The sequence below is a fragment of the Castanea sativa genome, chromosome 8 (assembly GCF_040712315.1).
Source record: "Castanea sativa cultivar Marrone di Chiusa Pesio chromosome 8, ASM4071231v1".
NCBI classification, from domain to species: Eukaryota; Viridiplantae; Streptophyta; class Magnoliopsida; order Fagales; family Fagaceae; genus Castanea; species Castanea sativa.
The window spans coordinates 49640591-49668541 of NC_134020.1; the positions used below are offsets into that span (position 1 = coordinate 49640591).

At 32.9% G+C, this 27951-nt stretch overlaps 2 protein-coding genes across 3 annotated transcripts; both read left to right on the top strand.

Moving 5' to 3' along the window:
• The first annotated feature begins 1292 nt into the window (after positions 1-1292).
• On the top strand, positions 1293-17345 carry LOC142607980 (oligoribonuclease). Of its 2 annotated transcripts, none has more exons than XM_075779673.1 (8): positions 1293-1682; positions 2937-3071; positions 6459-6535; positions 9178-9259; positions 9379-9434; positions 12196-12282; positions 15279-15369; positions 16363-16793. In XM_075779673.1, exons 1-8 carry the CDS (start codon positions 1523-1525, stop codon positions 16482-16484), a joined length of 810 nt encoding a protein of 269 aa, XP_075635788.1. In that variant the 5' UTR covers positions 1293-1522; the 3' UTR covers positions 16485-16793. The 2 variants fall into 2 exon arrangements, with proteins under 2 accessions (XP_075635788.1, XP_075635787.1); XM_075779672.1 differs by lacking the exon at positions 16363-16793 and adding an exon at positions 17010-17345 and having other exon boundaries at positions 1306-1682.
• Positions 17346-20152: 2807 nt separating this feature from the next.
• Positions 20153-27890, top strand: LOC142605545 (vacuolar protein sorting-associated protein 26A-like). The gene is made up of 12 exons (XM_075776946.1): positions 20153-20288; positions 20430-20483; positions 20577-20651; positions 22867-22941; positions 23059-23131; positions 24342-24386; positions 24643-24754; positions 25264-25330; positions 26119-26163; positions 26661-26716; positions 26821-26996; positions 27336-27890. The coding sequence occupies exons 2-12, from the start codon at positions 20481-20483 to the stop codon at positions 27509-27511; spliced, it is 903 nt and encodes a 300-aa protein (XP_075633061.1). The 5' UTR covers positions 20153-20288; positions 20430-20480; the 3' UTR covers positions 27512-27890.
• Positions 27891-27951: the final 61 nt, after the last annotated feature.

Below are 27951 nucleotides of genomic sequence, written 5' to 3' on the forward strand. Positions count from 1 at the left end.
CTAAAAAGTATATTTTTTAAGTTTACACCACTAATAATATCGTTCCCTCAAAAGTAACCAAAAAAAAATGTCCTATACCGTGTCATCATTCTCCTTAAGTACACATGTTCCTATTGTATTTAAAATACTAATAAAGTTAGATTATTTAGAGAGAGTATTTAGGAGGATTTGGAGCACTCAATGAGAGGATTGAAAACTCTTAAGTTTGCTAGTTTGGTCTTGTTTTTTAGTTTAGTAACTTCCACTTAAGTTTTGACACTTTTGAGTCCGTTTGGATAGAACTTATTGCTGAAAACTGAAAACTGAAAACACTGTACAAAAATAATTTTTTAATGTGTAAAAATTACTGTTCATCTCAAAAAGTACTGTTCATTGGCCTAAAATCATTGTTCATGGCCAATGAACAATAACACATGCGCGTGGAAGAAAAAAAAAAAAAAAAAAAAACGGCCAGACGTGGACGCAATTGTGCTATCCAAACGCCCTCTTTGTGTAAGTAGATAAGTAGTGTTAGTAACTTAGTAGTGTTCTTGTCAATGTATAGTCAAATCAAATATCTTGAACTCTCACTGTCAGTCCGATTTTAATATTTTAATATTTGCTTTGTTTACTTGTTTTCCTTTTATTTTTACTTTTGTTTTTTAATTTTTATAAAATAAATATGTTTTCATGTGACTCATGTCATTATTTACTCTTATTAACTACCAGCAATGCAGTAGGTTGCCAACTTGTCATGCTTTGTGCTTTATGCACCTAGCACCCAAGAGTATAGTCTATATAATTTTTACCAGAAAAAAAAAAAAAAACGATCAAGTCACGGGTTAGCCAGGTCGGGTTATAGCCTTATGGGTCAATTTGTATTTGCTTCGGATCAAAAAATTTAAGTTTAGGTCAGGTATTTTTCAAATTAGGTTAGGTTAGATCAAAAAATTTTGATCCGTTTTGCAATGTCTAAGTAACAGTCGGTGTAAGCCAGTTTGGGCTAATCGGGGTTTTGATTGAGACTTTGAGAGGGTTTGGATCCACGTTCACGTCTGCGTTTCTCTTCATTGTGCGTTTTCAGCTTTTTTTTTTTTTTTTTTTTTTTTTCAGCCGCTGTTGTTGACCAATTCTCCTCATGAACAGTGCATCCGTGCACTGTTCATGGACCCACAAATTTCACTTTTTAGCAACTTTTTCATTAAAAATGGGTCCCACAGCACTATTTACACATTTAAAAATTATTTTGCTACAGTGTTTTCAGTTTTCAGTTTTCAGTTTTCAGCAATAAGTTCTATCCAAACGGACCCTTTGTGTGGGTTTTTTTTTTTTGGAAGTACTAGTCGTTTTAACAATTGGCACGGCAATGTAGCCGTATGACTGAGCTTGTCTTGCTTAACACACTGGGTAAAATCCAGACCCATTTTATTATTAAATGTTACTATATATTACGAAATCGATCAACATATTTGGCAAGGAGTGACTGTGAGTTGACTGGTTTCAAAAAAAGGCGACTGAAGTGAAGAAAAAGAAAAAAAAAAAAATGCTATCGAACGCATTTTCGTTGCTAGAGCTAGACGTTGCCGATGGATCGGAACCCGTTTCAGCTTCAGCCTCAGCCTCTGCTCGTTCTCGACCCAAAAAAAAAGGCTCAACCAGCACTAGCAAAACCAATACCAATACCACTCGCACTAACACTCAAGGTTTTTACTTTACCAAAACTCACTTTTCTTTGATTTTACTTTTAAGATTTCGCTGTTGTTGTTGGGGATTATTAGATTGATAGCCTTTTTAGGGTTAGGGTTATGGTGCTTTCTTGAATGATCCATTTGCTTTGCTATTTGGTTTTTCAAGTTTCTCTAATAATGCTCAATTGAGGTTACCAAAATGTAAAATTGTTTTTGTTATCTTGTTTTCCATAATAATAATGAAATAAAAAAAAAAGAAAGAAGAAAAATAAGAAGAAGGAAGAAGAAGAGGTATTTATTTCCTCTAATAAGCCAAGTAGTTGCATTAAGAAAGAGAAGAGCTGTACTTGTATTTATCAATTGCAAAGTTCTTTCAATGTAGAAACGAGTTCACAGATTGCTCGTGGTTGCTTTAATACTAGAGTTGTTGGCAAAAGTCATGGCACGCAAAAGTTGTGTCCCTAGACTTTCTCTTATATCAGGCATCACCTAATAAAATTCTCTGGGGCATATGACTTTGATGGGAACCACAATGAGAATCATCATCAAAGACACACTCGGCCCATGCTTTGAGTTGTTTCATGCCATGCCATAAATAAACTCCAACACTCAAGAAATCCGTTGGACAGGCGGATTCGGATTCGCATCTCTTGCAACCAACTCCTTGGCTGAACGACAATGTAGTTCTAATTCAAACCAATTAACAATGAAGCAGTGAAAATCTCACGTGAACCGTGGTAGACATTTCTAGTGTGTAGAAAGTGGTTCATCTTCTCCTGGGAAGATGCTTGCTTATTATGAAAATAGTAATCACTTTCATCTTTAATCTTTTGGAGATTAGTTTATGAAATTTTAGGAAAATAGTCGGGATAGTTTGGGTGCTTTACTGAACATAGACAGATAATGAAGAAATGGGGCCACTAATCCATATGGGCCTTTATGAATATTTTGGAGAACTATTTTTTGAAGACCTTATTTTTATTTTACTTTTGAGGACAAGAGTAAAAAGCATGATGGCGGCATTAATGTACAATTTTTTATGTGGCTTTATAACTCTAGGACAAATATCAATTTATTTGTCTAATTGTCTATCAATATGTTGTTATTCATTAAATGTCATTTACTAATGAAGTTTTTATTTATATATAAAAAAACTATTATTATTTAAGAAGTATATGTATGCTAATTGGATATTGTTTCGCAAATTTGGTTGAGTGATTGAATAGATTGAATAGCTTGTCATACTAATGATATATTTTTTTGAGGCAGATAAAAGTGAGAAGAAAGCTAACAGCCTTGACGACAAATTGCCTGAAAAAAATGGCAAACAGAGTGAAGAAACTCCAGTGATTCCTTCAGTAGATTACAAGTTGCCCCTTGTGTGGATTGACTTGGAAATGACTGGTATGTATATGTTGTTGATTACATAAATAGATATACCTGTAGACCATTTGCAGTGACTGGATTTTATTTTTATTTATTTATTTATTTTTGGTACCATTCATAAACCTTATTGTGATGCACCAGCATGGCTCAGATGTGTGCATGTGTGTTTGTGTGTGCGTGTTTTTTATTATAAATTTTAAAGCCTTTTTGCTGTTTTTCTTCATCAATTTGAAGAATCGTGCATTGGTTTTAGCATTGATGATAAGAATCAACATTAGTTGCCGAAACATAAATTTATTTTCAAACAAGAATCACCAAAGTAGTCAGATTTTCAGAATATGAATAAATTTGAGATAGGGAAAATTGGAACTTAAATGATTTGTAAAAAGGAGACTCCTTAAACGAGGCACTGAAAGGTCCAAATTACCACAAAGTAAGCTATTAACTATGATTTGCAGAAGATGCAGCCTTAGCTTGGTTGATTGTTTTAAAATGATTTCTGACTTACTCTAACTAATGCTATGGGCTTGGCAAAAGTCTTGTCTCTTTTTGTCGCATAAGTGCTTACTAGCTATCTGGCAAGGAAGTCAATTTGAAAAATCATACTGCTGCAAAGATGGCGTTGATCTAGATCTTGGAAGAAAGTTTTGTGAAATTTAATGGTGGTTATGCTGAATTTTATTTTCCGCATGATCAAACAAAGAGAGAATATTTTTCTGTGACGTATAGGTAATATTATAAGTACAATAAGGCGGAGGAGTAAGTTTTTCATTGGTGCAGGAGCAGGAGGTCATAGGCAGAAAGGTCGGCATTGTTTGGCATTCCACTAGATTGTGGAGGGTAGAAGCCAAGCACAAGGAGATTTCTTCCAACTTGGGGAGAAATGATGTATGAAAATATATAGGAAGGAAAAAAAAAACTGTTTCTTAAGTAACAATCTAAGTAAATCTCTCTCATTGTGCTTTCCATTGGCTTTGGGGTGACACTGGAGCTGCCGTGTAATGAGGGTAAGTTCTCTAAGGGGATGCTGTGACTGTTGAAAGAGTTTGCTCAAGGAACTAAATTAAGTTAGGATTTTGAGTCTTGAGAGGCTTTTTATTGCTGGAGCTTTATTAAATTGAGAAGATGCAGTCTTCACAAAGCTTCATCTTGGGATGTAAACGTGTCCAAAAAAGGGTAAAATGCAATATGTATGAAGAGGACATAATTGGTTATGTTGTATGGGAGCCTAATCCTTGGAAACCAATGGGCTTTTTAAGGCCCTGCCAAATACTACTTGAGATTGCTCACCCTCTTGAAATTTTAAGTTTGATCGAGAAGGAAGAAAAACTCTTGCTATACACTTAGCTTTTCCTCTTCCGTAGGACGTAATAATAGAGAGCATGTAAACATGCTGTATTTCCATTGTTATATGCAGATTTTTAGGTGTCATTTATGTTACTCTTAAGCCTTTATATTTATATTAAGTTTTACGAACCGTTTTCATAGTTGATAGTCCTACGATCCCTTGATCTGATACTACAAGCTGATCCTGAAGCCTCTCAAATCTCAACAAATGTCCGTAGGATCCCAATTTTAAAAACCTTGTATTAAACATAAAATTTTCACTTCTTGTTTGTATTACTGTAATTTTTTTTTCTTTATTAGTAGCCTCGATTATGCATTTTCATGGATGCTTTGCATATGCCTTAACCCTTTAAATTGCCTAAGGGTGCCTTGGCTGTAAACATAATCTGTTTCTGAAGTCAGTCATCTGCTGGCACAATTATGTCCTTACCAATAATTATCTTGGCCGTGAAGACCGTTGTAGCTCAATGACATTGACTAGCGATCCAAAAAAAAAAAAAAAAGCTCAATGCATTGTTTGGTCTCCTTTATTGAGAAGAACTAGGGTTCAAATCCCCCCTCCCCCACTTATAACAATAAAAAAAATCATAAATGTATTGGCTCAGTGACATGTTATAAAAACCATGGAGTAGATATGATATGGGAAGTGCAAAAGGAATTTTACTTTTAATCTAGTCTTGTTTAATTTTATGTCGATTGGATTTTATTTTAGAGTGGATTATGGTGGTGCTGGGCCATACCTCCTTTTTTGTTTTGGTTGAGTGTGTGTGGGGGTTTTTTTTTTTGGTGATTGAGGGGTTTCATCCTCGATGTAAATTGATGGTTGAATTTCCAGTGGTGGCAAGGTGGTTGTCAGCGAGGTGAGGTGTTCACGGTGGTGCTGAGATTTTGACTGATTGATTTTTTTTTCTCTGGTTTTGGGTTGATTGGTGATGATGCTTCGAATGGATCATAATTTGCTTTAATACCAAAATTAATGTAGGACAAATTAAAACTTCAACAAAAAAAAAAGTTAAATAATAGAACTAGGAGTCAGCACCTAGGTTTACTTGGAGTCAACACTAAGCGAGGAAAACCATTAGGAGTCAAGACTTATGGTTGGCTAGAGTTGGCACCAAACCATGGAGACAATTTCAATTGAAACTGTATTCATCAAAATAATCTCTCTTTGATTGGAGTACAATATTTGTTTATGTAGAAATACTAAACTTAATTCTAACTGATGTAGGAAACCCTACTTATTGAATGACAAAATACCCTAGACTTATCCCCAAAAAAAAACTAATTAAATTCTAGATCCTAAAATAAAAATACAATTGATGTCCAAAAAGAAATAAAAATAAATCTTTTCCTGTGTTTCCCTCGTCAATAAGTCAATCTGCCATACCTAGGTGCAATCTGCCATAACTAGTTGCTGAATCCTAGGATTTTATTGTTATTATTAATATTATTATTTTAAAATTTCTGCTCTTCAATCTTATTGTTGCATCTGTTTTTGAATTATACTTTATACTAGGGTCAGGTCCTGCCTCAAGATACTTTGGGCTTAGTTGGGGAAAAAAAGAAAGAAAAGGGAAAGTAGATTTTGGGTCATTGTATTATTTATTTCCTCTATGTTCCTTCAGTCTCTTGATTTTTTACTTGGCTTCAGAATCACTTAGGGTCTGTTTGGTAAGAGATTTCTAGTAACGTTGTTGTTATTTTGTAGAAATACGTATAATGTTGTTTAAATACTGAAAACTGTTGTTTAAACAACAGTACCAAACACCCCCTTTACTAACTCCCTTAAATAAAGTATAAATAGCTCTTCTGTATGTTAAGTAAAAGGAAAGTTTACAATGTATGCTCAACAAATTACTTAATTATGATTTAATTTTAAGAGTTTACTTATGGTTTGGATCAGTCCAAACAAAATATTCTTTTCTTATTGAATTTTCATATTGTCTGTTGTAGTGCTCAATTTGCAAGCTAAATGGTTAGTTGCCTATCAATGCAGTTTCAAAAGAAAGTTTCAAAATGATTTGTAATTTCTCATTAGTTTTCTTCTGTGGCATGCAGGTCTAAATGTTGAAGTTGATAGAATACTGGAGATTGCTTGTATCATTACAGATGGCTATCTGACCAAATCAATTGAGGTATATTCATATTTGCCATTGCACATTCATAAATACTGTTGCATATATATTTTGTTCTTCGTATTGCTTTCTGTTGTATATATATATTTTGTTGTTTGTATTGCATTCTTGTATTTTTATTTTTATTTGTTTTTTTGATTTACTACTTTTTATATTGTGTGGTTATTATGCACTTCCCCCCCATGTTTTTTAGCAATGCTATTATCTTATCCCTATATTATCTTTTTGATAAGTAAAACTTCATTGGAAAATGCACAAAGGGGTGCTACTGAAGTACTCAGGAAGTATAAACAAAAACAGATAAAATAAATTGTAGAAAAGAAAAATACAATAGAGGATCAACAAAAGCCCAATATATCAAGGAACTCTAGAAAGTCTGCAGTAAGAGAAGTGTAAAAGGTTGAAGTTCATTCATATAAGGTCTTCAAGAGTAGGAACTTTGGCTTCACCAAGTTTAACTCTCTTCCCTCAAAGCAATGTGCATTCATTTCTCTCCAAAGATACAACATTAAACACAAAGGAACAACTTTCCAAATCCCCCCATTAATCTTGCCAAAACGTACATTCCAACATAATAAACCTCCATCACAGAATAAGGCATTAATCAGGAGACACCAAACAAGCAAAAACCATAGACCACAACTCCCAAGCCGGCAGCCGCTGCCCAATCTATGAAAAGTTGATTCATGTTCTCTCCGTGACTTGTACACGTAAGCACCAACCCATAATAATTATCCATCACTTCCTTATATTACCTGTTGTCAGTGTCTTCCTAATTGCCACACTCACTGCCCTATATTCTTATAACTTAATGTTCATGTGCCATTTTGAAACTTGTTAGAGTGGTGTATCTTACAAAATAGCTTATCTTAAATCTCTACTGACCTTAAATTAAAGTTCTTTTCTGCTTTTTTAGCAAGAATAATTTTGATAAGATGTAATTGTACACAGAAATTGTTGTATGCTGATGTTGGTCCCTAGAATACCTTAAATATCATGTTTCTTCTTATGTAAAATCCCTCAGCTCAGACAATGTTAACAGAGACGTGTCCTTGCATTTTGAGAGGACTGATATAATGATTCAACTAAATCCTATACTATATAGTAAAAGCTAGGTCATATAAGTTGTGTTTGCACCAAGTAGTTCAATGTTTTTTTTTTTTTTTTTTTGACAAGTAAATAGATTTTAAAAAAGATACTAACCAAGTACACAGGATGTATACAAAAGGAAGCACAAACAAAGAAAGAAAAACAGAGAGCAGTTATCATGGGTTTTTGCCATATGGCTGATTAATTATTAATATAGTTTAATCTAGATGAAACTCAATTACCCCAAAACTACTTACCAAAAAAAAAAAAAAACTCTATTACCAAAATAACAAGTGGTTTATTGATTGTTAAGATAGTTTACTCAAAGTAAAACTCAAGTATAAAGAAATTTAAATTCTACTCCACCCACCTAAGATTCTATTACCAAAAATTTCAAGAAATTTAAAATAAAACTTATTATGAATTTAATTATTTGATCATCTATCATAATTTTGTGTGTTAATATAACAAAAGTTACCTTCTACATACCGTGCTTGTGCCATGTAACTCAACGTATGTGTTTCACATCATAAAATTAGTGTGATTTTTGCCATGTGGCTCATTTGAAAAAAATTGTTAATTTAATCTAGGTGAAACTCTCTTAAAGTTTCAAGTGGCTCACTAATTATTAAGATAGTATTGGTTATACAAGTAAAATATTTTCTTTAATACACATAATTTTTAATAAATCCATGTATTACAAGTGACTTGGGCATATTGCTAGTGATGCATAAAAGGAGGTAGCTTCCCCTCAATAGATTTCTGCTCTCTGTTTCAAGCTATTTATCTTTTTGTCTTCATAGTTTAGTCCTGACAAATATGAGGGAGGGAGAGAGAGAGAGAGAGAGAGAGAGAGAGAGAGAGAGAGAGAGCTATGTGCCTAAGAATCAAAACATTGAGTCCATGTTCCCAAAATATGTGTTAACAGTATAAAATCTTATCCTTTGCTCCCCAAATGTGTCCATGGGATTGAATCTTGATGTTATGGTGACAGGTGTTTCGGGAACTTTTGGGTTCTATTGCCATTTATGTCATGCACATCGTCCTGGCCATTGGAAGGTCGAAATCAACAAGAAAATTGTGAGAACATAAAATGGATTCCCAAACAATGTATCAATAACATGTGTGATTGAATTCCTAGAATTTGAAGTATTGTTGACCGATGATTTAGGATCAGACACAGGACTTTTGACTTTGACAAAATGGTCTTCATCCTCTGAAACAAAATGCTTTATAGAATTTCCAAGTCATGATTTAGAAAAACACTATTCTGCTTACGATACCAGGGATAAGGTGATACGCCATACTTTTTTCCTTGTCTGTGGCTGTTTAGTATTGCATTATAAAGGACATTCTATTGAAGGAAGGATATTGGTTGTGCTATACTCGTCAAAAGAACCTCCCCTCCCCCACAAAAAGAGGGAAAAAAAAAAAGAAAGAAAAGAAAAATGGATGTGCTATATCATCTGCTCTCAGTCATGTCTTTACTAACAAGGATCATTACATATGTGATTCTCTCCTATCTAATTTTTTCAAGAATTTTTCCTCTTTAGGGTCCTGATTTGGTTATCCATCAAGATAAAGAGTGTTTAGATAAGATGGGAGAATGGTGTCAAAGCCATCATGCAGCTAGTGGTAAGTGCTTCATATTGTGCTTTGACGCTGTTTCTTATATATTGTCTCTCTCTATTAGATGCATCTTCTGTATGCATGTCATGCAGGGAACCATGACTGATAGTTTCAAATGAATTTAGGGTTGACAAAAAAGGTGCTCGAAAGTACAATTAGTGAAAAAGAGGCTGAAAATCAGGTTTGTTTAAATTTTACTTGGTTGTGAGTTTTCTTTCATATTTATTTTACTTTAATCATGCATTCATTTATCAACAATCTCAATCACAATTTTATGCTATGTCAATTGGTCTTGACAGCCTGTATTGTCCTTCACTATCATGTTTTAATACATTAAGATAGATCACAGGACTTGTAGGTACTTTTTTTCCCCCAGCTTCCACCAAATTTTGGTATGTTTTGCATATGAATTATGTATGCAACTTGCAAAGAAAAAATGCATGTGGTGGCTTAAGACAAGCAATTGGATATTTAGTTCTCTGAGAAGAAAACCATGTGGAAAATTGTTCATTGCTATTGATATTAACATTTTTTTAAGGTAATAAAGGTTTATTGAATAGAGACTACTATTCGTGAGTCCCCAAGCACAGCCCAATCAAACAAAGTACCAGCAAAATAGGCTAGAATCAGGTCTCTTGTTCTTTCTGTACCCTCAAAGTATAGTGGAATATATCATTCATATGTGAGATTGAGTACCATGTAGTTCTTTTTCTATAATTAGATAGTTGGGAGTAGGGGGAAACCCTTGACACTTAATTGTCTAATGCTTTAATCAATACTTAAGATATTAACGTTGGGGGACAGATTATAAACAATGGGAACAAAGAGTTTCCCTGGTTCTTTATTGATTTGAGAGATCACACATTAAAAAAACCATAGGTATAATTCTTTCCCTGGCCCCCTTTGTTTGGTTTCACCAAATTTAGGCAAGTTTTGCATGTTATGTGCATGTACCTTGCAAAGAAAACATGTAATGCTGGCTTAATATGGGATGCTGAGAATGAACTATTTTTTGGTAGTACTAGTTGGTTATAGGTGTGTGCTTATTTTTTTTAATGGTTAATTGTGCTAGTATTATTATCAGACTTCAAAGAGGTAATTAAGAAGAGAGATGAATGATCAAGTGGATATGTTTGCATGCATTTCCACTGCACCCATATCCTCTTCTAAATGGTACGTTGTCTAGACTAACCAGGATGGCCATAATTTTATACTGGGTTTTACCCATTTAGTTTATCTTTATGCTGTATTTTGCTGAAACAAAACAGCCCTTCTTTGAAATTTGGTAAAATACCCTCCTTAGTGTGGAACACAATCAATATGTTCCCTTGACTATCAAAACTTGCTGTAACTTATATAAAGAAAAAGGAACTATCAAAACTTTCAATTTACACCCTCTAGTCAGTGCCGGCTCAAGGCCTAGGCAACTTAGGCCTAGGCCTAAGGCCCCACAACCAAAAAAAAATTCCCTACTAAGAAAAGGCCCCATTTTCATCTGTGAAGGCCCAAAATTTTATAAAAATATAATATTTTAAAAATAATTAGTACTTTTTTTTTTAAGTGATGTTAAAGATACTACAAATTTTACTATAGGTTTAAGTTTAAATTTAACTAACATGTCACCAATCACATAAAAAATTAAATCAAACACAAATAAATTAAGTTGTTGAATTTTATCAATTACAGCCATTATCACATTATATTGTGAACATTTTTAAAACCAATTGTTTATTTCTAACAAGGCTTCCAAAATAGGAGACCAATAGAAATTAAAACCAATTGAAACCCTAAAATGTTTCAAAACAAATGCTGCAAATGTGATAGAACATCAATGATGACTAATCTCCTCTAATAGTTTGAGATCTTAATTTTTGTAAACTAATATCCTACAAATCCACGCACCAAATAATATTTATCTATCTCTTTCTCTTAAAAAGAATATATAAATTAAAATTTAGGTTACAACTGTACTTAACTATGCATAGTTATATATCCAAGTTATAGTAAGTTTCTTTTTTTAAAATATAATATTTTTTCTAGTTCTTTTTGTTTAAATTTATGGTTCAACTATGATATTCAATTCTCTGTATGAAATTAACCTTAGTTTAATTATTATTATTCATCAATTTCTGTATTTACATCAAATTATTCTTAATTTAATTTGTATTATATATATTTATTTAATTAATGTTTACATATAAAAAGGCCTCATATAAAATTTCCGCCTTAGGCCCCAAATTTTGTTGGGCCGGCCTTGCCTCTAGTATGGCTGATGTCAATGTCATCTCTTTTTTTTTTATTTTTTATGATGAGGAACCCCCTCATGGCATGGGCCAGTGGGACCACCCTGGAGGGGCAAACCCTGGATTTCTACACACCCCCACTAAGCAGGCATTGGGTAAATCGCAAAAAGTTAATAATTTGGATGAGCTTGTGCTCTCCCTCTCAATCCTTTTGTGCTCTCCCCACTTTTATATCTTTAACTTTCCTTTAATTCCTCTCTAGCCTTTTCATCTCTGTTCTTCTCCACAGGTTCTTTTCTTTCCTGCTGTTACTCCCGTTAGCTGAATGAATAACTAGACATTACCATACCCAACATCTACATATCTCTATAGTGTGCAGGTTATTAGATGGGTGGTCCAAATTTTAGTCATAAATGAAGCCAAAATCTTGTGCCATGCAGGATTAATGACATCCATTATTTAAATGTTTGGAATTATTATTAAATTTGTCTTGTAAACATCTTATTGATCATTAGTTCTCTTTTTCCCTTCTGCTCTGAATTCATTTAGAAATAGATTGTATTAGTTTGTTTCCAAGCTTTACCGTGGCCTTGTATTCTTGTGGGAATGTAACTTCAAAATCTTAACACTCTACTTGATTGCTTTGTTTCCATTTTTGATTTTTCAAGTATTATGTAATAATACGCTTGAACACTGCAGGTTATGGAATTTGTAAAGAGAAATGTTGGTACACACACCGCTCTATTGGCAGGAAATTCCATTTATGTTGATTTCCTATTTTTAAAGGTAATTGAACACAATATTGTCATATACGTTTTCTTCACTATTCACTTACCTGCTTTGCTATTTACAAAGTGTTTGGTCTAAAAGCATAGTTCTCTTCACTGGAGTCATGACTGCGCATGAACTGTGAGGGATGTCAAAATTTATTAGCCCTGATAGGAGCTTCAGCAAATGCCAAAATTTAAGATTTTATAGGTTTACCAATATGTGGAGATAATTGCATGGCCTTTATATAACTTGAAGTGAAAAGGCCATATGATGTCAAATCTGAGATGGAAGGGTTATATTCTTATGATTCAAAGAATTAAGCAAAGTTTAATGCACTTTTATTGAACTTTTTACCATCCCAACTAAAAGAGAGTAGAAAAAAACTATAATCAGCACTTCTAATCCATAATTAAACCATCTTAGATGATGTTATCCCACCAAGCAATGGTCATGATGGTGTTTTGCATCAGCTAATCATTCTTGGTTCCATTCTATTATCCTGGGAACTCTCAGTAAAATCTTGCAGTCTCTCTTCATGTTTGGTTATATAATCACTGTGAATGTTTCCTCTCCTGGCACTATTGTGGCCTTAAAGTGATACAGACAATTTTGAAACTATCTTGTAGAGAATAAATGGGTTTGGGTTGGCAGGTCTGCTCCACGGTTCTGATTTTTGTGATCACAAATAGGTTAGTTTGGAGGTTTCATTCTGCCACCCTGATAAATCCTAAATTCAACGCTTAAATTACTGTTACGTTTTAAGGTATATCAATGATTGATGCAGCTATAAAAATGCTGCAACAATTAGATCTTGCTGTAATTTGGCAAATGAAACCTCTGAAGGCCGATAAGGGAGGATATTATTCAATAGCTTTTACAGTAGGACTGTTTAAGCTCTTCTTGGAAAGCATTAGAATTTATGAAATAACTTACCAAAATCTTCATAAGAGCTTCCAAATTGTCAACTCTTTGAGATCTCCACCTTAGTTGAAGTTCAATCTCCTTCAATTCTTGGAATCCTTTTTTTATGTGAAGTCACAAATTGATATCAGCTCTATTACCAATTGGTGCAACCAGAAAATTTTACGGCAACTAGATCTTGTTTTAAAGAGCAAATGAAGCCTAAAAAGGCTGGTAAGGGGGAAATCCCAACAATGGAATGAATTGTAGTCAAAATATGTTTCCCTTGAACTTTTTCATCATTAAAAATCTAACATGCCTTGACACTCATTCAATGCTCTTTGATTATCTAGACAGATTATACTCATTTTAATGTGCGAAAGACAAATAGCCAAGAAGTTCAATAGGACTTATTGTCCACAGTAATAACTAAGATACCCAAGTATGTCTGCCAAAAAAAAAGTTACACAAAATATGATTACAAAAACTTGTAAATAAACATGAGAGCATACTAAAAGCCAGTAGAAACATCAAAATACCCGTTCATCAAAATATCCATTCTACCCTAGAAATTCCAGCAAACGCAAACTGACAGAAACACTCTTATTATAGGATATCATGGACTATTTCATCGTGGAAGCTTAAGCACATAGTTTGCATCAGTATTCTTAAATAATCTCAATATGAAGGTAAACTGGTTGATTTTCTTAACAAATGTTGTAGCCCAACTATGGGCTAGCTTATGTTTTGTGTTTTCAGATTTGGTAACAGGTAAATCTTGCTTGAAATGAGAATCTTCCTTATGTACACTTGATATTGCTTTTTTGCGGCCTTTATATAATGAATATTTTCTTCAAGTGTTGATGAATACCACCTGGGTTATAAGACTTTTCAATTCCTCTATGTACTTTTTCTTTGTTGTTACTTGTCACAAATGGTAGGATTGGATTTGACCCACAACAGGAAGTTCTACCTTAAGTTGCCACCAGGCCAAGACACTTATAGGCTTTCTAAATACTTGATCTTTGCCAACTTTTAGTCATTTTTTAATGGAGTGGGGATGAATTCCAATGATGTTTAACTTTCAAGTAGGCTCCCCCAGCCCTCTCCCCTTCATTCGGGGGCTGCCTACTTGTCTTTGTCATATATAGTAAGCCTTTTGAGAAACTAGATTTAGGATTGAACTTTTCCAAGTTTCAGGATTTAATTGGTTTTTATTTTCGTCCATTATGGTGGCTTCAATTGTTGTAAGAAAGAATGTTTAGTTGCTAACTATATTTATCATATTTAATGTCAAAATCTGTTTTTATTTTTTATTTTTTATTAGTCGATCTTCAATTTCAATTATTTTCTTTCAGAATTTAGTTAAACAACAGTGGAGGATGTATCTTGTCATTGCCCAAGTAAAATTCATCAATTACTAGATGGAAGCGTATTACTATTATTACTATTACCTCAACAGTAGCAATAATTTACGTAAAAAAATTCTGTAGCAATAATAATAATAATAAAGAATTGAAGAGAGCATTTGGCTCTTATTTTACAAAAGAAAAGCCTCAGACAGAGGAAGTGAAACATATGCCTTTTCTTTTCTATTGGCACATTTTGTAATTGGTTTACTGTTTAGTCCTTCTGTATATAATCACATCAGTATACATCAATTCTAGGTGTACTGCGTCACAAATGAGTGGCTAACCATATTAATTACTTGCTAAATCTAGTATCAATTGTGCATCCTCTTGGCTTGTCTTCTATTTCTCATGAGAGCTGAGAACCATATTATGGAAACATGGTCTTATGCTATCACCTTGATAATGCCTGTGTTTTTACTATGTTGAATAGGTGATGTGTGTCTTGTATATTTTTATTAACTTTTGTTACTAAGGTTACGGGTTTGGTTTACCTCTAGTACTTTTTCAACTGAATATCTAGTTAGTTTTTTCTTGAGATAGAATGATGTGGTAGTGGGTTTTAATTTCCATATTTTATTTAGTTAATAATAGGTGATGTGGCAATTTCTCATTAAAACAAAAGGAGATTCCTTTTAAAAAAGTACTAGTAAGCCAAATCCTAAGGTTACATTTTCTCTTGGCCTAACCATGTCTTTGCAGAAATACATGCCAGATTTGGCTGCTCTGTTCTCTCATGTGGTTGTCGACGTTAGCAGTGTTAAGGCTTTATGCGTTCGATGGTATCCTAAAGGTGAAAATCTTACATTACCACATGATTATTGAATTTTAGTTTTGTAGCATTCTTATTGGCATGTTGACTTTTTTTGGTTTCATTCTGTTCTTCATTTGTTTTATTACATTAATAACTTGAAAATATTTAAACAGGCACAAGATATTTTTGACAAGTCATTCTGGTAGTTTGCTACCTAGTTGGCCTATTTAGGATGTCAGTGCTTTATGCACTCAACACACTGCATAATTTTAACCCTGTTTTAATTTTTGAATTAAATTCATATGATTAACTTGTGTCTACTATACCAACAAATATATTTAGTCATATAAGTTATATATATGATGCAAAATTGATGTAAAAGGTACTAAACCATAACAACAAATATGTTTGTAAATTCTTCGTCGATCTTCAGGTGACATGTATTTAATGAAAATAAACATCTGTCTATTTTAAATTATTGGTCTTCAGTCATGACCTTTCTTTCTGTCTTGTATTTTTTTACTTTTTTCCCCTTTTATTTTCTAGATTTATACAAAAATTTGAGAGGATCGCTCTGATTCTTTTAAGCTAAGAATTATGCTGTTGGGGGTTTCCAAAGCCCAATAACCACCTCTGTGAGAGAGAATCTTGACTTGGGTCAACAAAAATTTACACATTCAATATGGGATTAAATAATTCCTTAACATTTCCCTGGGGTTTTCTGGATGTCCCTTGGGTCAAAGAATATTGCGTAACTGATGTCTTAGAGTCTTAACCCTTGGTGTTTTAACAAGATAATATGTTAGGATACAATCACTCCTTAGTAAGCATTTTCAAGATAAATAGGTAAGTTATAATGATTTCCCTAAAATTTATATTAATTTACTGATGGGACATTCTCCTACCTTCCCATCAGTTTTAGTTTGTGTTTGTGTATGAATGAGCATTTGTCATTGTATTGTCCAGGTGAGCTATTTTCATATTTTAAGCCAGTAAAGTAGTTTATTCATTTAAATGTCATCATTTACACAGACAACAAGAACGCCCCTATAAAGAAAAGCAAACATAGAGCTTTGGATGATATCAGAGAAAGCATACAGGAACTTAAATACTACAAGGACAATATTTTCAAAGCATCCAAATCTAGGAAGTGATGCAAAAAAGGAATTGCAGCAGATGGATTCCTTGCGAAAAAAGTTTCAATTTCAAAGTCCCTTCATTATCTCTAGATGTTGTTAATTGTGCATGTACTTTTGGGGAAATTAGTCATCTACAATTGATCATTGCTTGTACAATCTCACTTGGGGAAATTAGCCCCTCCATTATCTCTGATGTTGATCATTGCAGATACATGGCGTTTCTCTGTTATTTTATGCAATTTACAAATGTATCACGAGTTGTATTTTCATTTAATCGTATAGAAGTTTTAAAATCAGAAGTTCTGACCAATTTCTATTTGCTGACATTTCTTTGCAAGTGGCAGCATCTTCATATGATGCTACATGAGTCAGTCCCAATTGCTATTTTGTGGCATTTACATGCAAGTAGCAGCATCTTCCCATTAGTTTTAGTGTTTGTGCACGAATGGGCATTTATGTTGTCACTTGAGCTATTTTCTTACTTTAAGCCAATAAAGTAGTTTTTTTTTTTTTTGGGTTTAAATGTCATCATTTACACAGACAAGAAGAATAAACCTTCAAAGAAAAAGAATCATAGAGCAATGGATGATATCAGAGAAAGCATAATGGAACTTAAATACTACAAGGACAATATTTTCAAAGCATCCAAATCTAGGATGTGCTGCAAAAAGAAAATGCAGCACATGGATTCCTTTGTGGGAAAGTTTCAATTTCAAAGTGCCTCCATTTTCTCTAGCTAAAATTGTCAAGAAAGGTTCACCCATGTTGTAAATTGTACATGTACTTTTGGGTTCATTACTCTAATTGATCCTTGCTTGTACAGTCTCAATTGATTTTGTATTGGAAGCAGATGAATAGGGCATTGCCCTAATATTATATGCACTTTACAGACGTATCTTGATATGTATTTTCGACCAATGGGAGTTTTAAAATCAGAAGTTTTGACCCAATTCCTTTTCTTTTCTTTTTTGGTTTGATATATCAATAGATAGGGGTGGTGGATTTGAAATCTGATGTTTTTAAAGAGGTGTCAATTGAGTAACAAGTTCTTAGCTTTTATTTGGTGTTTGGTTATTTTGAGTTAAAAGTTCTTAGCTTTTATTTGGTTATTTTTGGTGGTATTTACATGCAACTATGCAAGTAGAAGCATCTTCATATGAGGCTGCATGAGTCGGTCTTAAAGTAGAAAAGGATTTGATCATTAATTGGTTCGTATCAAATGGAAGAGGCAACGAGAAGCATTTTTATATAGATTTACGGCTTTTGTGGGCTTACCAGCCACGCTAACGTAGTTCACGCACTTTATGGGTCCGTTTGGATAGAACTTATTGCTAAAAATTGAAAACTAAAAACTGAAAATACTGTAGCAAAATAATTTTTTAATGTGTAAAAAAATCACTGTTCACTCTTTTTTTACTGTTCATATGCCTTGGTGCACTGTTCATGTTCCATGAACAGTGCACCAAGAGCTGGTCTTTAAAAAAAAAAAAATGCAAACGCAACAGGTAAACGGGGATCCAAACGGGCACAATGTTTTACCTTTATATTATTGTTTTGATGTTTTACCTTTAGTCCTTATTGTTTTGAAAAATGAGATGTTAACAATATTTTTACAATAGTTTCACGAAAAAAAAAAATTTCTAAGTGTCAAGTTGTTAAGGATGAGAAAAAAATTTATTTCAGCAGTTGGTTTAAATTAGAACCAATAACCTTTGAGAGTTTAGGTTGATTGGTCAGGTTTAGCTATATATTATTAAAATATAATAAAAGTAATATGAATAATATTATTCACTCAAAATTTCATTAAAATAGAGATTTGGACCGAAGTGGACCTAAATGGTCTAGAGTGGACTAAATAGGCTGAGGTACCTGAATTTTAAATAATCATTCGGGTTTGATGGGTAGAGGAAGGGTCGTAAGAGAGGGAGAGACAATGAATTGAATTAAGAGTAATGAAAATAAAAGTGTAGAAGTTCTTCTAAATAAAAATAGATAAATGTGTAAAGATAAAGTATGTGTAAAGTTAAAACCGTCTAAGATATTATTAGAAGAAAAAAAATCATTCAAAATGAATGTTTAAAACCAATTGGTTAATATATTTAATATTATCAAAAAATTGTGACATGATCAATGATGTGGCTCAACATAAACGTATAAATATTAAATACTATGTTTCGATTTTTACAAATGTTCAAACCACGTGCTAAATTGAGATCATTCCTTAGGGCCCAACATTTTGCCATCATGGTATCTATGATCCCAATGTTTTTAGAAAAATTGTTTATCCAAATACCCTTGTTAATTTATTAGTCTTTTTACAGAGATAACAAAAATTCACAATTTTACAATATTTATAAATTAGTATATCATCTTGCACATGGGTCACTAAAAAAAAATTAAATTAAATTATAAAGTGTGGTGAGTTTGTGTGAAGTGGTGGACTAATTTGAAAATGTTGTGAATTTTTGTTGTACCTCTTATTTATTTTGATTAAGCTTCTCGCAGTTGTCTCTGATTACCCAACATTGATTCTTCCGTGTTAAAAGTTAGAAGAATTCTACCAAAGGTGGTTTCCAGTTTCCACCCAATAAGTTTGCAAACTCAATGGTGAGGGCTTAGATTTTCTTCAAGATGTCATGGTTGTGGGATCAAAGTCTAAACCTTCCATTACTCTCTTATTCGGAGATGTCCAAATTTTGCTAACAAGCTATGGGGAAATACATCTTTCTAATGTATGTGGTGTTTGAAAAAGGTTCTCAGCTCAGAACTAGTCATATTTTTTATCTAGTCTTCCCACTGGAAGTTAGAAAGAAAGAAAAAATTCTGGAGTAGCTTTTGCAAACTTATTTATATCCCAAATGTCAATAAAGGTCAATCCCTTTTAGGAAGTGCAACAGGGTCTCAAAAGTCAAGACTCAAGAGCATTCTTTTAAGTTATTTTTGTTGATTTTGGAAGAGGTGAGACTTGAGAGGACAAAGAAACGCGAAAACATATTATAAATATATATATATATATATATATATATATATATATATATATATATAGATATATATCTTTTCACTTATTTTTATTTTGGCAAGGATTGAGCCAGATTTAAGCCATACTAAAAAATACAAAAAATAAAAAATAAAACAAAATGTTTTGGTGGAGACAAATTGAATATTAATGTAAACTAAGTAATGTTATATACATAAAAAAAAAAAAAAATTACAATATTTTTTACACTAGTTGAGTTGACAAATTTTTATTAATTTTCATCTGAGTTTATTATTAACATCGTTTTTTTACATAAGACTAACAATTTGTCACATCACCAAATATCCAATTTGTTGTCAAATTGTTTGTGTCAGTGGATTTTCACACGTGGATTTTTTTTTTTTTTTTTTTTTTTTGATGAGATTCACACGTGGATTTGGTTAAACAGTTGTCTTATATATAATAGCCTTTTAAAAGTAAAAAACCTCGTTTAAAAAAAAAAATTCAAAAGTAATTTTTTAAGGAGTAAATCAAGCAGTGAGAAAATGAAATGAAATGGGTAAAACTTTTTCTTTTTCTTTTTTAAAGCTTTAAGGGTAAGTAAAATTTATTTTAACACACCGTAGAAGAAGACGCGAACTACACCTAAATGTCAAGAAGAAGAAGCCAATGGTATTGGACTACTGAAAGTCCAGGACACGTTGACAAATCGTTGAGTAAACAAACAAACAAACAAACAAACTTAACGCATCAAAGAAAAAAAATCCTCCTCATTCTCAAAGCTACAAAACAAAAAAAAAAAACAAATTCACTTTTTCCTCTCTTCAGTCTCAGCTCACCAGGTAAGCTACTTTCCTCCATTTCTCTGTTTTGTTTTTTTTTTTTTTATTCCAATCAAGAATACACAATCCATTCAATTACTGTTTTTCTCAGATCACAACATTTTTTTCTTTTTCTTTTTTTCACTCTCTGTTTTTTTGTAGGTTCTTCATGCATGTCAACAAAGTGTCTATACATAATCCTACTTGAAGATCATGGTAATATATATATTTTATGTTTATAAATTTTTTTTGGTATCTTTCATGTGAAATCTGCATTGAATTAAAAAAAAAAAACGATTGTTGTTACAGAATTTCATAGCTGGAGTTTTCAAGCCACCGTGTAATGTTTCAATCTCCTTTGCTGATGGAAGAACTCGCCAGCAGGTAAATCTTATTTTTATTTTAATCACTTTCTTTTTTTTCAATATTTGATTTTTCACTGTTTTGATCCAATCCTTTATTTATTTATTTAATTTTTTTATGAACTTTCGAATTAAGTCAAAAAATGCATTGGGAACTATCTTTTGAGTTATTATGGATGATATTGCTATATTACTGCATATGCTTATAACTTTAAGCTGTTAGGAAATGATAAAATTAATCGATTAATCATTGTTTTAACGACACGAGCCCCACTTAACGCGTGTTTTAAATGGGAGGCGGAGTGGAGACAGGGTTCGAACTTAAAGACCCATTTGCTCTAATACTATGATAAAGTGCTGCGTGTTCCCAAAGCTTAAGTCATTAGGAAATTGTGGATTTAACCACTTAGCCATAATGCTAACACTAGGCCTGTGATGTGTTGAAAACCCATCACACTTCAAAATGGATCCATGAATCAGTAGGGTGTGAAGGCTTCATTTCTGCTCAACCAACCTTGTAACAAATTTGTTTTTTTTTTTTTTTCACTTTGTTTTTCTTTGGTTAGCATGCTTTGTTTCTTTTTCTGAGAATGACTATAGTTTCTTTCTATTGAAGTCCGTTGTTGTGAGATGTAGAGTCATGGATTATTTAAAAATTTGGGTCATAAATAGATTCTAGTGGATATGAATAAACAGTTAATACCATACACAAATAAACTATACTGTCCTTATTTTAACAGCTGATTAATCAATTTTATTGTTTAGTGCAAATTTTCTGTTCAGTTTCCATTCCTCATTAATGGTCAGATCTCTTCAGAGATCCCAAGGTGAGAATTAGGGAGTCATTTGCAAACAGAAGATAAGAAATTGTTTAGATTTTTTTTTTTTTCTTTTCTTTTCTCTTAGATCCCTTATAGTTTCAGGATTATACACTCAATAGATTAGTCATTTCAGAAACTCCACTAAGCTTCCCTGTCTGTGACAGCGGTAAACTCTGTCAACTCATAATGTTAAAAGTATAGCTTATTTTTTCAATTTTATAAAAAAACTAAAAGATAGGAGAAGCAAGGTTATTTTCATGAGAACCCTTTCTTCCCTTGGTTTCGATGGGTTTGGCTTCTCGACTGTGTTTTATCCTCCACCAGTCTCCGGTTTTGCCAATATTTTCTTAGTTTTGTGTTCAAGCTTCTTTTCCTTTTTTCCTCTCTTATGGGGTCCAAATTTTCTTTGCCAAGTCACTTTGGTCGATAGATTGATAGTACCTCAAAGAAAAAGAAAGGATGATTGAATGTGCAATCAATCCATAGAAACTGGGGTCAATGAATACACCAGTGTACTCTAGCTCAAATGACACCTCCTTTCTCATAAGAGTATGGTAGAAGGTGTGGGTTCAAGACCCAATGGGTGCATATGTAACTTACTAATAGAATATATTCATATAGAGAGACTGAAGAAAAATGCATCTATGACACCCACTGTCTCCAATCTACTGATTCCTTATAGAGATTTTTGTAAAATGACACAATTTGCTTCCTAAACTTTTCTTCATCATTATATATGTACATATATATATAATAACATAGGGAACGTTTCTAAGGAAGAGCCCTTTGTGATTCCCCATGTGATTGTTCCATCTATGTGAATTCACCCCAATGAAAAATCTGCTGTTATTGTTGCCTTCTTTTAACTACATACCTTAGATTTCATTTATCAATTTTACTTAAATGCCTTTAAAACATTTGTACAGATGCATGGGCCTATAAATCTCAGTTTGTTGGGTCACTATTTTATTGGCTGGTCTTGGATAGGAGCAAACCTTTGTAGTTGTATGATTTTATTGTTTCCTCGAATGTGTAATATGTTTTTTCGAAACCTTTGGGTATACATCCAGTATACTTAATTGGTTTCCTATGTTTTTTTTCTTCATTTTTTTCCCTGGTTTAATGAAATATTACCTATTAAAAAAAACTACAAAGCCAAATTTAAAAATTTGGGAAATTATCAAATCTACCACAAAATTACCCCTAAATGTCTTCAACACCAAAGACGGTAACTAAATATGGTCCAAGTTGCCAAAAGTTCTTGTCTACAAGGTCAGACCTATTAGGGATTCCATCAGTAAATCATGCAATTGACCTTGAAAATCATCACTGCATCACATATGTTCACCAGAAGCTGTTCCTAAATTAATTTATTTTCAAGCATTTGCATTTTCAAATTCTATCCTTTTTTTACAGGTTCCAATAAAGAAGGACAATGGTCAAACTGTTTTGCTTCCTCTGTTCCAAAGTCAAGAAAACATTGTTGGCGAGGTATAGTTGGTTATTGTGCTTTCCAATCTTATGAAGAGTTATTACCAAAGAGTTTTACTGACTATACACAGGTACAAGCATAATATGGGAGGTTAACTCTTGCTCTTGTTATCTCAGGTTCTTGTAGAACCAACTCAAGGGAAGAAATTTGAACATAATGGTATTAAAATTGAGCTCCTCGGTCAAATAGGTGTGCTTCCTTAGCTTCAAGCTTTTCGTTTTAGATTTCTAATTAGTTGGAGTTTTTTTAATTAAGTAGAAAATTAGAATGTGATTGCAATTGGGAGTAACACAGATTTTCGTTTTGATAGATAAGAATAATTTTATTGAGAAGAGACTACTTCATGAGCAAAAAAAACATGAAGTAGACTAAACAAACATGCTAATCTGCTATTGTCACAAGCTCATGTCCTACTTCATTAATTAATTTAATTGATCAATTCTGGTTCTATGTATCTATTTTGATCAGTAATAATGCGTCATTGAAAAATTGAAATCATACGAGGAACCAAAGCACACAGTCTTTACCAGAAATACAACTAAACTATGATGCATGGAAACTTCAACTATCAAGCAAATCAGCCAACAAATTAAAAGTAAAGACACCCAAAGCGTTGGTCCACTCAAGCAAAGTCTGGAAGAAGGAAATCTTCAAGTCATGCATCGATCTCTCACTTCATGAAAAAATACAAGCATTCCTCTCCTGCCAAATACCCTACATGAGGCAATGAGGGATCATACTCCAAATCACTGTAGATTTATGCATGTTAAACTTGCTAGCCCAAGTTGATAAAAGCTCCACAACACCACTCAGCATAACCCAATGGACCCCAAATAATGAGAGCACCATATAATTCTAGTTCGTTTTTTTATTGTAAATATTTGAAACTGAAGTGGATTCTTAAGGATATGGTGAACGAAAAGCTTGATATATGCTTGTTCTCTATAAGGTGAAACACTTGGAATTCTTAGATGAGGGAAATCATATCCAAGATACGGTAAATTGAATATGGATAAGATCTGCTTAGTACCATTGAGAAGAGGGGAAAAGAAAAGAGTAGAAGATTCAGAAGTGTTTTACTTTAGTTCTTTTAGGGCTGGCTCTTTGTTTCACTAGAATAATTATGGGGTATAGTGAAATCTTTAAACATAGTTCTTTCTCTGGTTTTAAATTAGTTCGAAGTTAGTATTATGTAATGTACATTATATTAATCTCAGATTAAGTTGACATATTCTGTTTGAAAATTTTAGCATTATATTTTTACTTTTGTTTCCCATTGGAAAAGTCAATGGGTATAGGGTTAGTTTATCATGTGCATTATTTGTGCTTTTGGGGACTATTCCTGTATAATAGGTATTACAATGTTCTGACCGTATTGTTTTCTTTCGCCTCATTGCAGAGTTGTATTTTGACAGAGACAACTTTTATGATTTTACTTCCCTTGGTGAGTGTATTTAAGATTGTGATTCTACAAAATGATCAATAATTAAATTGCTATACCATGCCACCATTTTGTGAACCAGAAACATATGCTTTATCTTTCATCAGGATAATCATTTCTAACTTTTGAAAAGTCCACCCCCCTCTTCTTATATTTTTTTAGAAAATTTTTTGAGAGGCTATGATTGTCATTTTCCATTAATTAATTAGTTTGTTTATATATTCCAAATAGGCCACGACTCCCATTATTTTTTGTGCAGTGCGTGAACTTGATGTTCCTGGTGAATTATATGAAAGGAAAACATATCCATTTGAATTTTCTACTGTTGAGATGCCTCATGAATCATACAATGGAGTCAACGTTAGGCTTAGGTACGCTGTCATCTAACTTCTACTATGAGAAAGAAGTTTGTTTATTAGAGATTGTATATTGTTCTCAAGACTGTTGTTTAACCCTTACTGGTTTCTCTCTCTTTGCTAAATCTTCTATTCCCCTTCCCCTTAGAAAAAGTATCCTATGTTTCAAGTTTATAGTCATCATGATAGTAGCTAAACCTGGAGTGTTACTCTGCTTTGTCTTATGTGGATCTTTTGGCAAGAGGGAAATAATTGTAATTTTAGTTGGGCTGAGCTCAATTGGAATATAATTGAATCTATGCTTTTGAGGACATGATTGGAGCAATGACTTAGGCAGCCTACACTTTCCATCTTTTTTATTTTAAAATTGTATTTTCATTTTGAGTATTAGATTTTACTCTGTTGGACAAATGTATACCTCCTGTGTACTCTTCCTTATTCTTTCTTCAATAAAATTTATATTTAACTGGAAAAGAAGCAAAAAGAAAGAACTGACCCTTTGAGTGTTTCTGGAAATCTCACAGGTATATTTTGAAAGTAACAATCGGTCGAAATTATGTCACTAACATGGTGGAGTACCAGGAATTTGTGGTAATTTATTCTTGATTATGTAAGCAATATATTGAATTACTATGAATTTGTGATACCATGGAGCATTTCCTTGATTGTCATACTATTTTTGTGAATCCCTTTTACTCTATTTTATAAAGTGTTTAAAATATATGAATGATGTTACACATGTTCAATCCATGAGATTATTACAGTTCTCTTTTTTCTTGATATACACATGTTATATGCCTTGAAGGAGAGAAGTTGATTCTCTAGTTAATTTAAAGAAAGACATACAAGCGCACGATATTTTGCAGTTTGTAATTAAAGACTTTTTTTTTTTACTAGATGTGATTATAATGTAATGACATGTAGTTGAGCTGGTTAAACCAGTTGAGCTGCTTTGTTCTATCTACTTAAATTTTGCCTAGTTTTGGACCTCAGCACTAATATTTACAGTTTTTCTTTTATATTGATTTTTTTTTCTTTTTTTATTGGTGATTTTTTTTAAGTGATGGTAAGAAAAGTTCTCTCAACTTGTGTATATCTATTATTTCACTTTAAAAAGTAAACCAAGAAAAACTCTGCTGCTGCATTCTTTAATCTCATTGCTTAAATCTTCTGAAGATGCTAGTCCTTGCTCAGGATTGCTATAAAATAAGATTGTATTTTCTACATGCATTTATATGTATTAAGCATTTAAGCTCCTCAAAATTCCTCTACTGCAGATATTTAAATGTATAGAATGAGGGTATTGCAAAGGTACACTATTTAGTATTTACTTCTTTATTATTTTTTGAATTATCTTTTACCGCTATGTTCTGAATCAGGTTCGCAACTACACTCCAGCTCCACCAATCAATAACAGCATTAAGGTTAGAATTGTGATGCTTTTGCTTTATGCATGGTTGCATATGTTATATAAATGGCTTACACAAGATTCCTTCCTGCTCCTGTAATCTCCAGTGTCCTGATACTTTCAAATATTTACTTTCTTCAAACGGCTGATACTTGCTCCAACTGCTCCCATAATTTCCAATTTCCTGTTACTTTTGATGTTTACTTGTCACAAGTAGTTGATAGTTGTTCCAACAGACAGCATTGAATCCTCCATCTTATCCTTTGAACGTCGCAAATGCTTTTGTACTTTTAAGACATGATTTTTTCATAGCCTTCAGTCTTGGTGCTTTCTCGTTATTGTAATCACCCATGTCAATAACTGTGATTCTCTTTTGGTTTTAATTTATTTAAAGGGAAGTTGTGGGGAGGAGTACACATGTAATTTGGTAGTTGGTCTGCTGATATGGTTCAGAAAAGGGAAAAAAATCATTTTCCATAATGCTCCCATTTGTTTATGTTGATGCTCATGCAGATGGAGGTCGGAATTGAGGACTGTCTACACATTGAGTTTGAGTACAATACAAGCAAGTATGTATAAATGAAGGTCATGTTAAAATAGTCAAGTTTAATATTTTCTACATAAGGAACTAGGAAATTTTGAAACTTCTAAATGGTACTCAAAATATTTGAAGGTATCACCTGAAGGATGCCATCCTTGGAAAAATATATTTTCTTTTGGTGAGAGTCAAGATTAAAAATATGGAGCTTGAGATTAGGCGTCGGGAGTCAACTGGATCAGGGCCCAATACATACGTTGAAACCGAGACCCTTGCAAAATTTGAGTTGATGGACGGTGCTCCTGTCAGAGGTACACACAGTTACATAGTGTGCAAACTTTTCTATAACACATGATCTGATTTATGTCTTGTGGAACTCTTTTGAAATGATTCTCACACAGAAGTCTTTACCATTATGCTTCTCATGTTTTTGGTCTTTCCTTGCTATGGCTGGTCTCAAATTTTTTTTTTAATGATATTTAATTTGATTGTGATTCTGGCATTCCATCTGTGATGCTACAATTGCTTTCACATGGTTGATGGTTTCTACACTGCTTAATATTTTTATCGCATGGTTGATGGTTCTATCATTCTGTGCAACGACTATTTCGTTATTTAATTATTGGGTGCATCCACTAATGCTCTTACAGGAGAATCAATTCCAATCAGACTTTTCCTTAGTCCTTATGAACTGACGCCAACATATCGCAACATCAACAACAAATTTAGTGTGAAGTACTTTTTGAATCTGGTTCTTGTGGATGAGGAGGATCGGCGGTATTTCAAGCAGCAAGAAATCACAGTCTATCGGCTTCTTGAAAATTAACTATTTTCTCAACTTAAAGCAGTTCAAACATTTCGTGATGAGAAAGGAGCAGCACATGCTAATGGCACCAGTTAGTGAAGCCCTTGTATGGTTATTTCAAGGATGAGTTGGTGGATTCATCTCGGTGAGCTGTTTATGTAATTGCCAATTTATACACGGATGATAACTTGATGATTTTGCTTTTTCTTGAGATTCAAACACCTGTAAAATTAAAGCAGTGACCTTTTGTGATTTCAAAATTTTGTAGTTTTGGTTTGATAGGGGTATCTTAGTATGCTTTTGTCTAAAAATAAATATTTTTGGGCGATGTTATATACTTATATGTGTGTTTCTACACATCCTCCTGTATCATTCTATTTTTCAATTTGTGTTTTATTTAGCGCCTTTTTCCCTTAGGCTTGTTTTAGCATTCAAAAATTTAGAGTGGAATAGAGAATAAG

Coding starts and splice junctions, on each gene's coding strand:
- LOC142607980 (XM_075779672.1), top strand. CDS start 1,523: ATGCTATCGAACGCATTTTCGTTGCTAGAGCTAGACGTTGCCGATGGA. Junction 1,683..2,936: donor CACTCGCACTAACACTCAAG/GTTTTTACTTTA, acceptor TTTTTGAGGCAG/ATAAAAGTGAGAAGAAAGCT. Junction 9,435..12,195: donor AAAAAGAGGCTGAAAATCAG/GTTTGTTTAAAT, acceptor TGAACACTGCAG/GTTATGGAATTTGTAAAGAG.
- LOC142605545 (XM_075776946.1), top strand. Junction 24,387..24,642: donor TTATGATTTTACTTCCCTTG/GTGAGTGTATTT, acceptor TTTTTTGTGCAG/TGCGTGAACTTGATGTTCCT. Junction 26,997..27,335: donor GGACGGTGCTCCTGTCAGAG/GTACACACAGTT, acceptor ATGCTCTTACAG/GAGAATCAATTCCAATCAGA.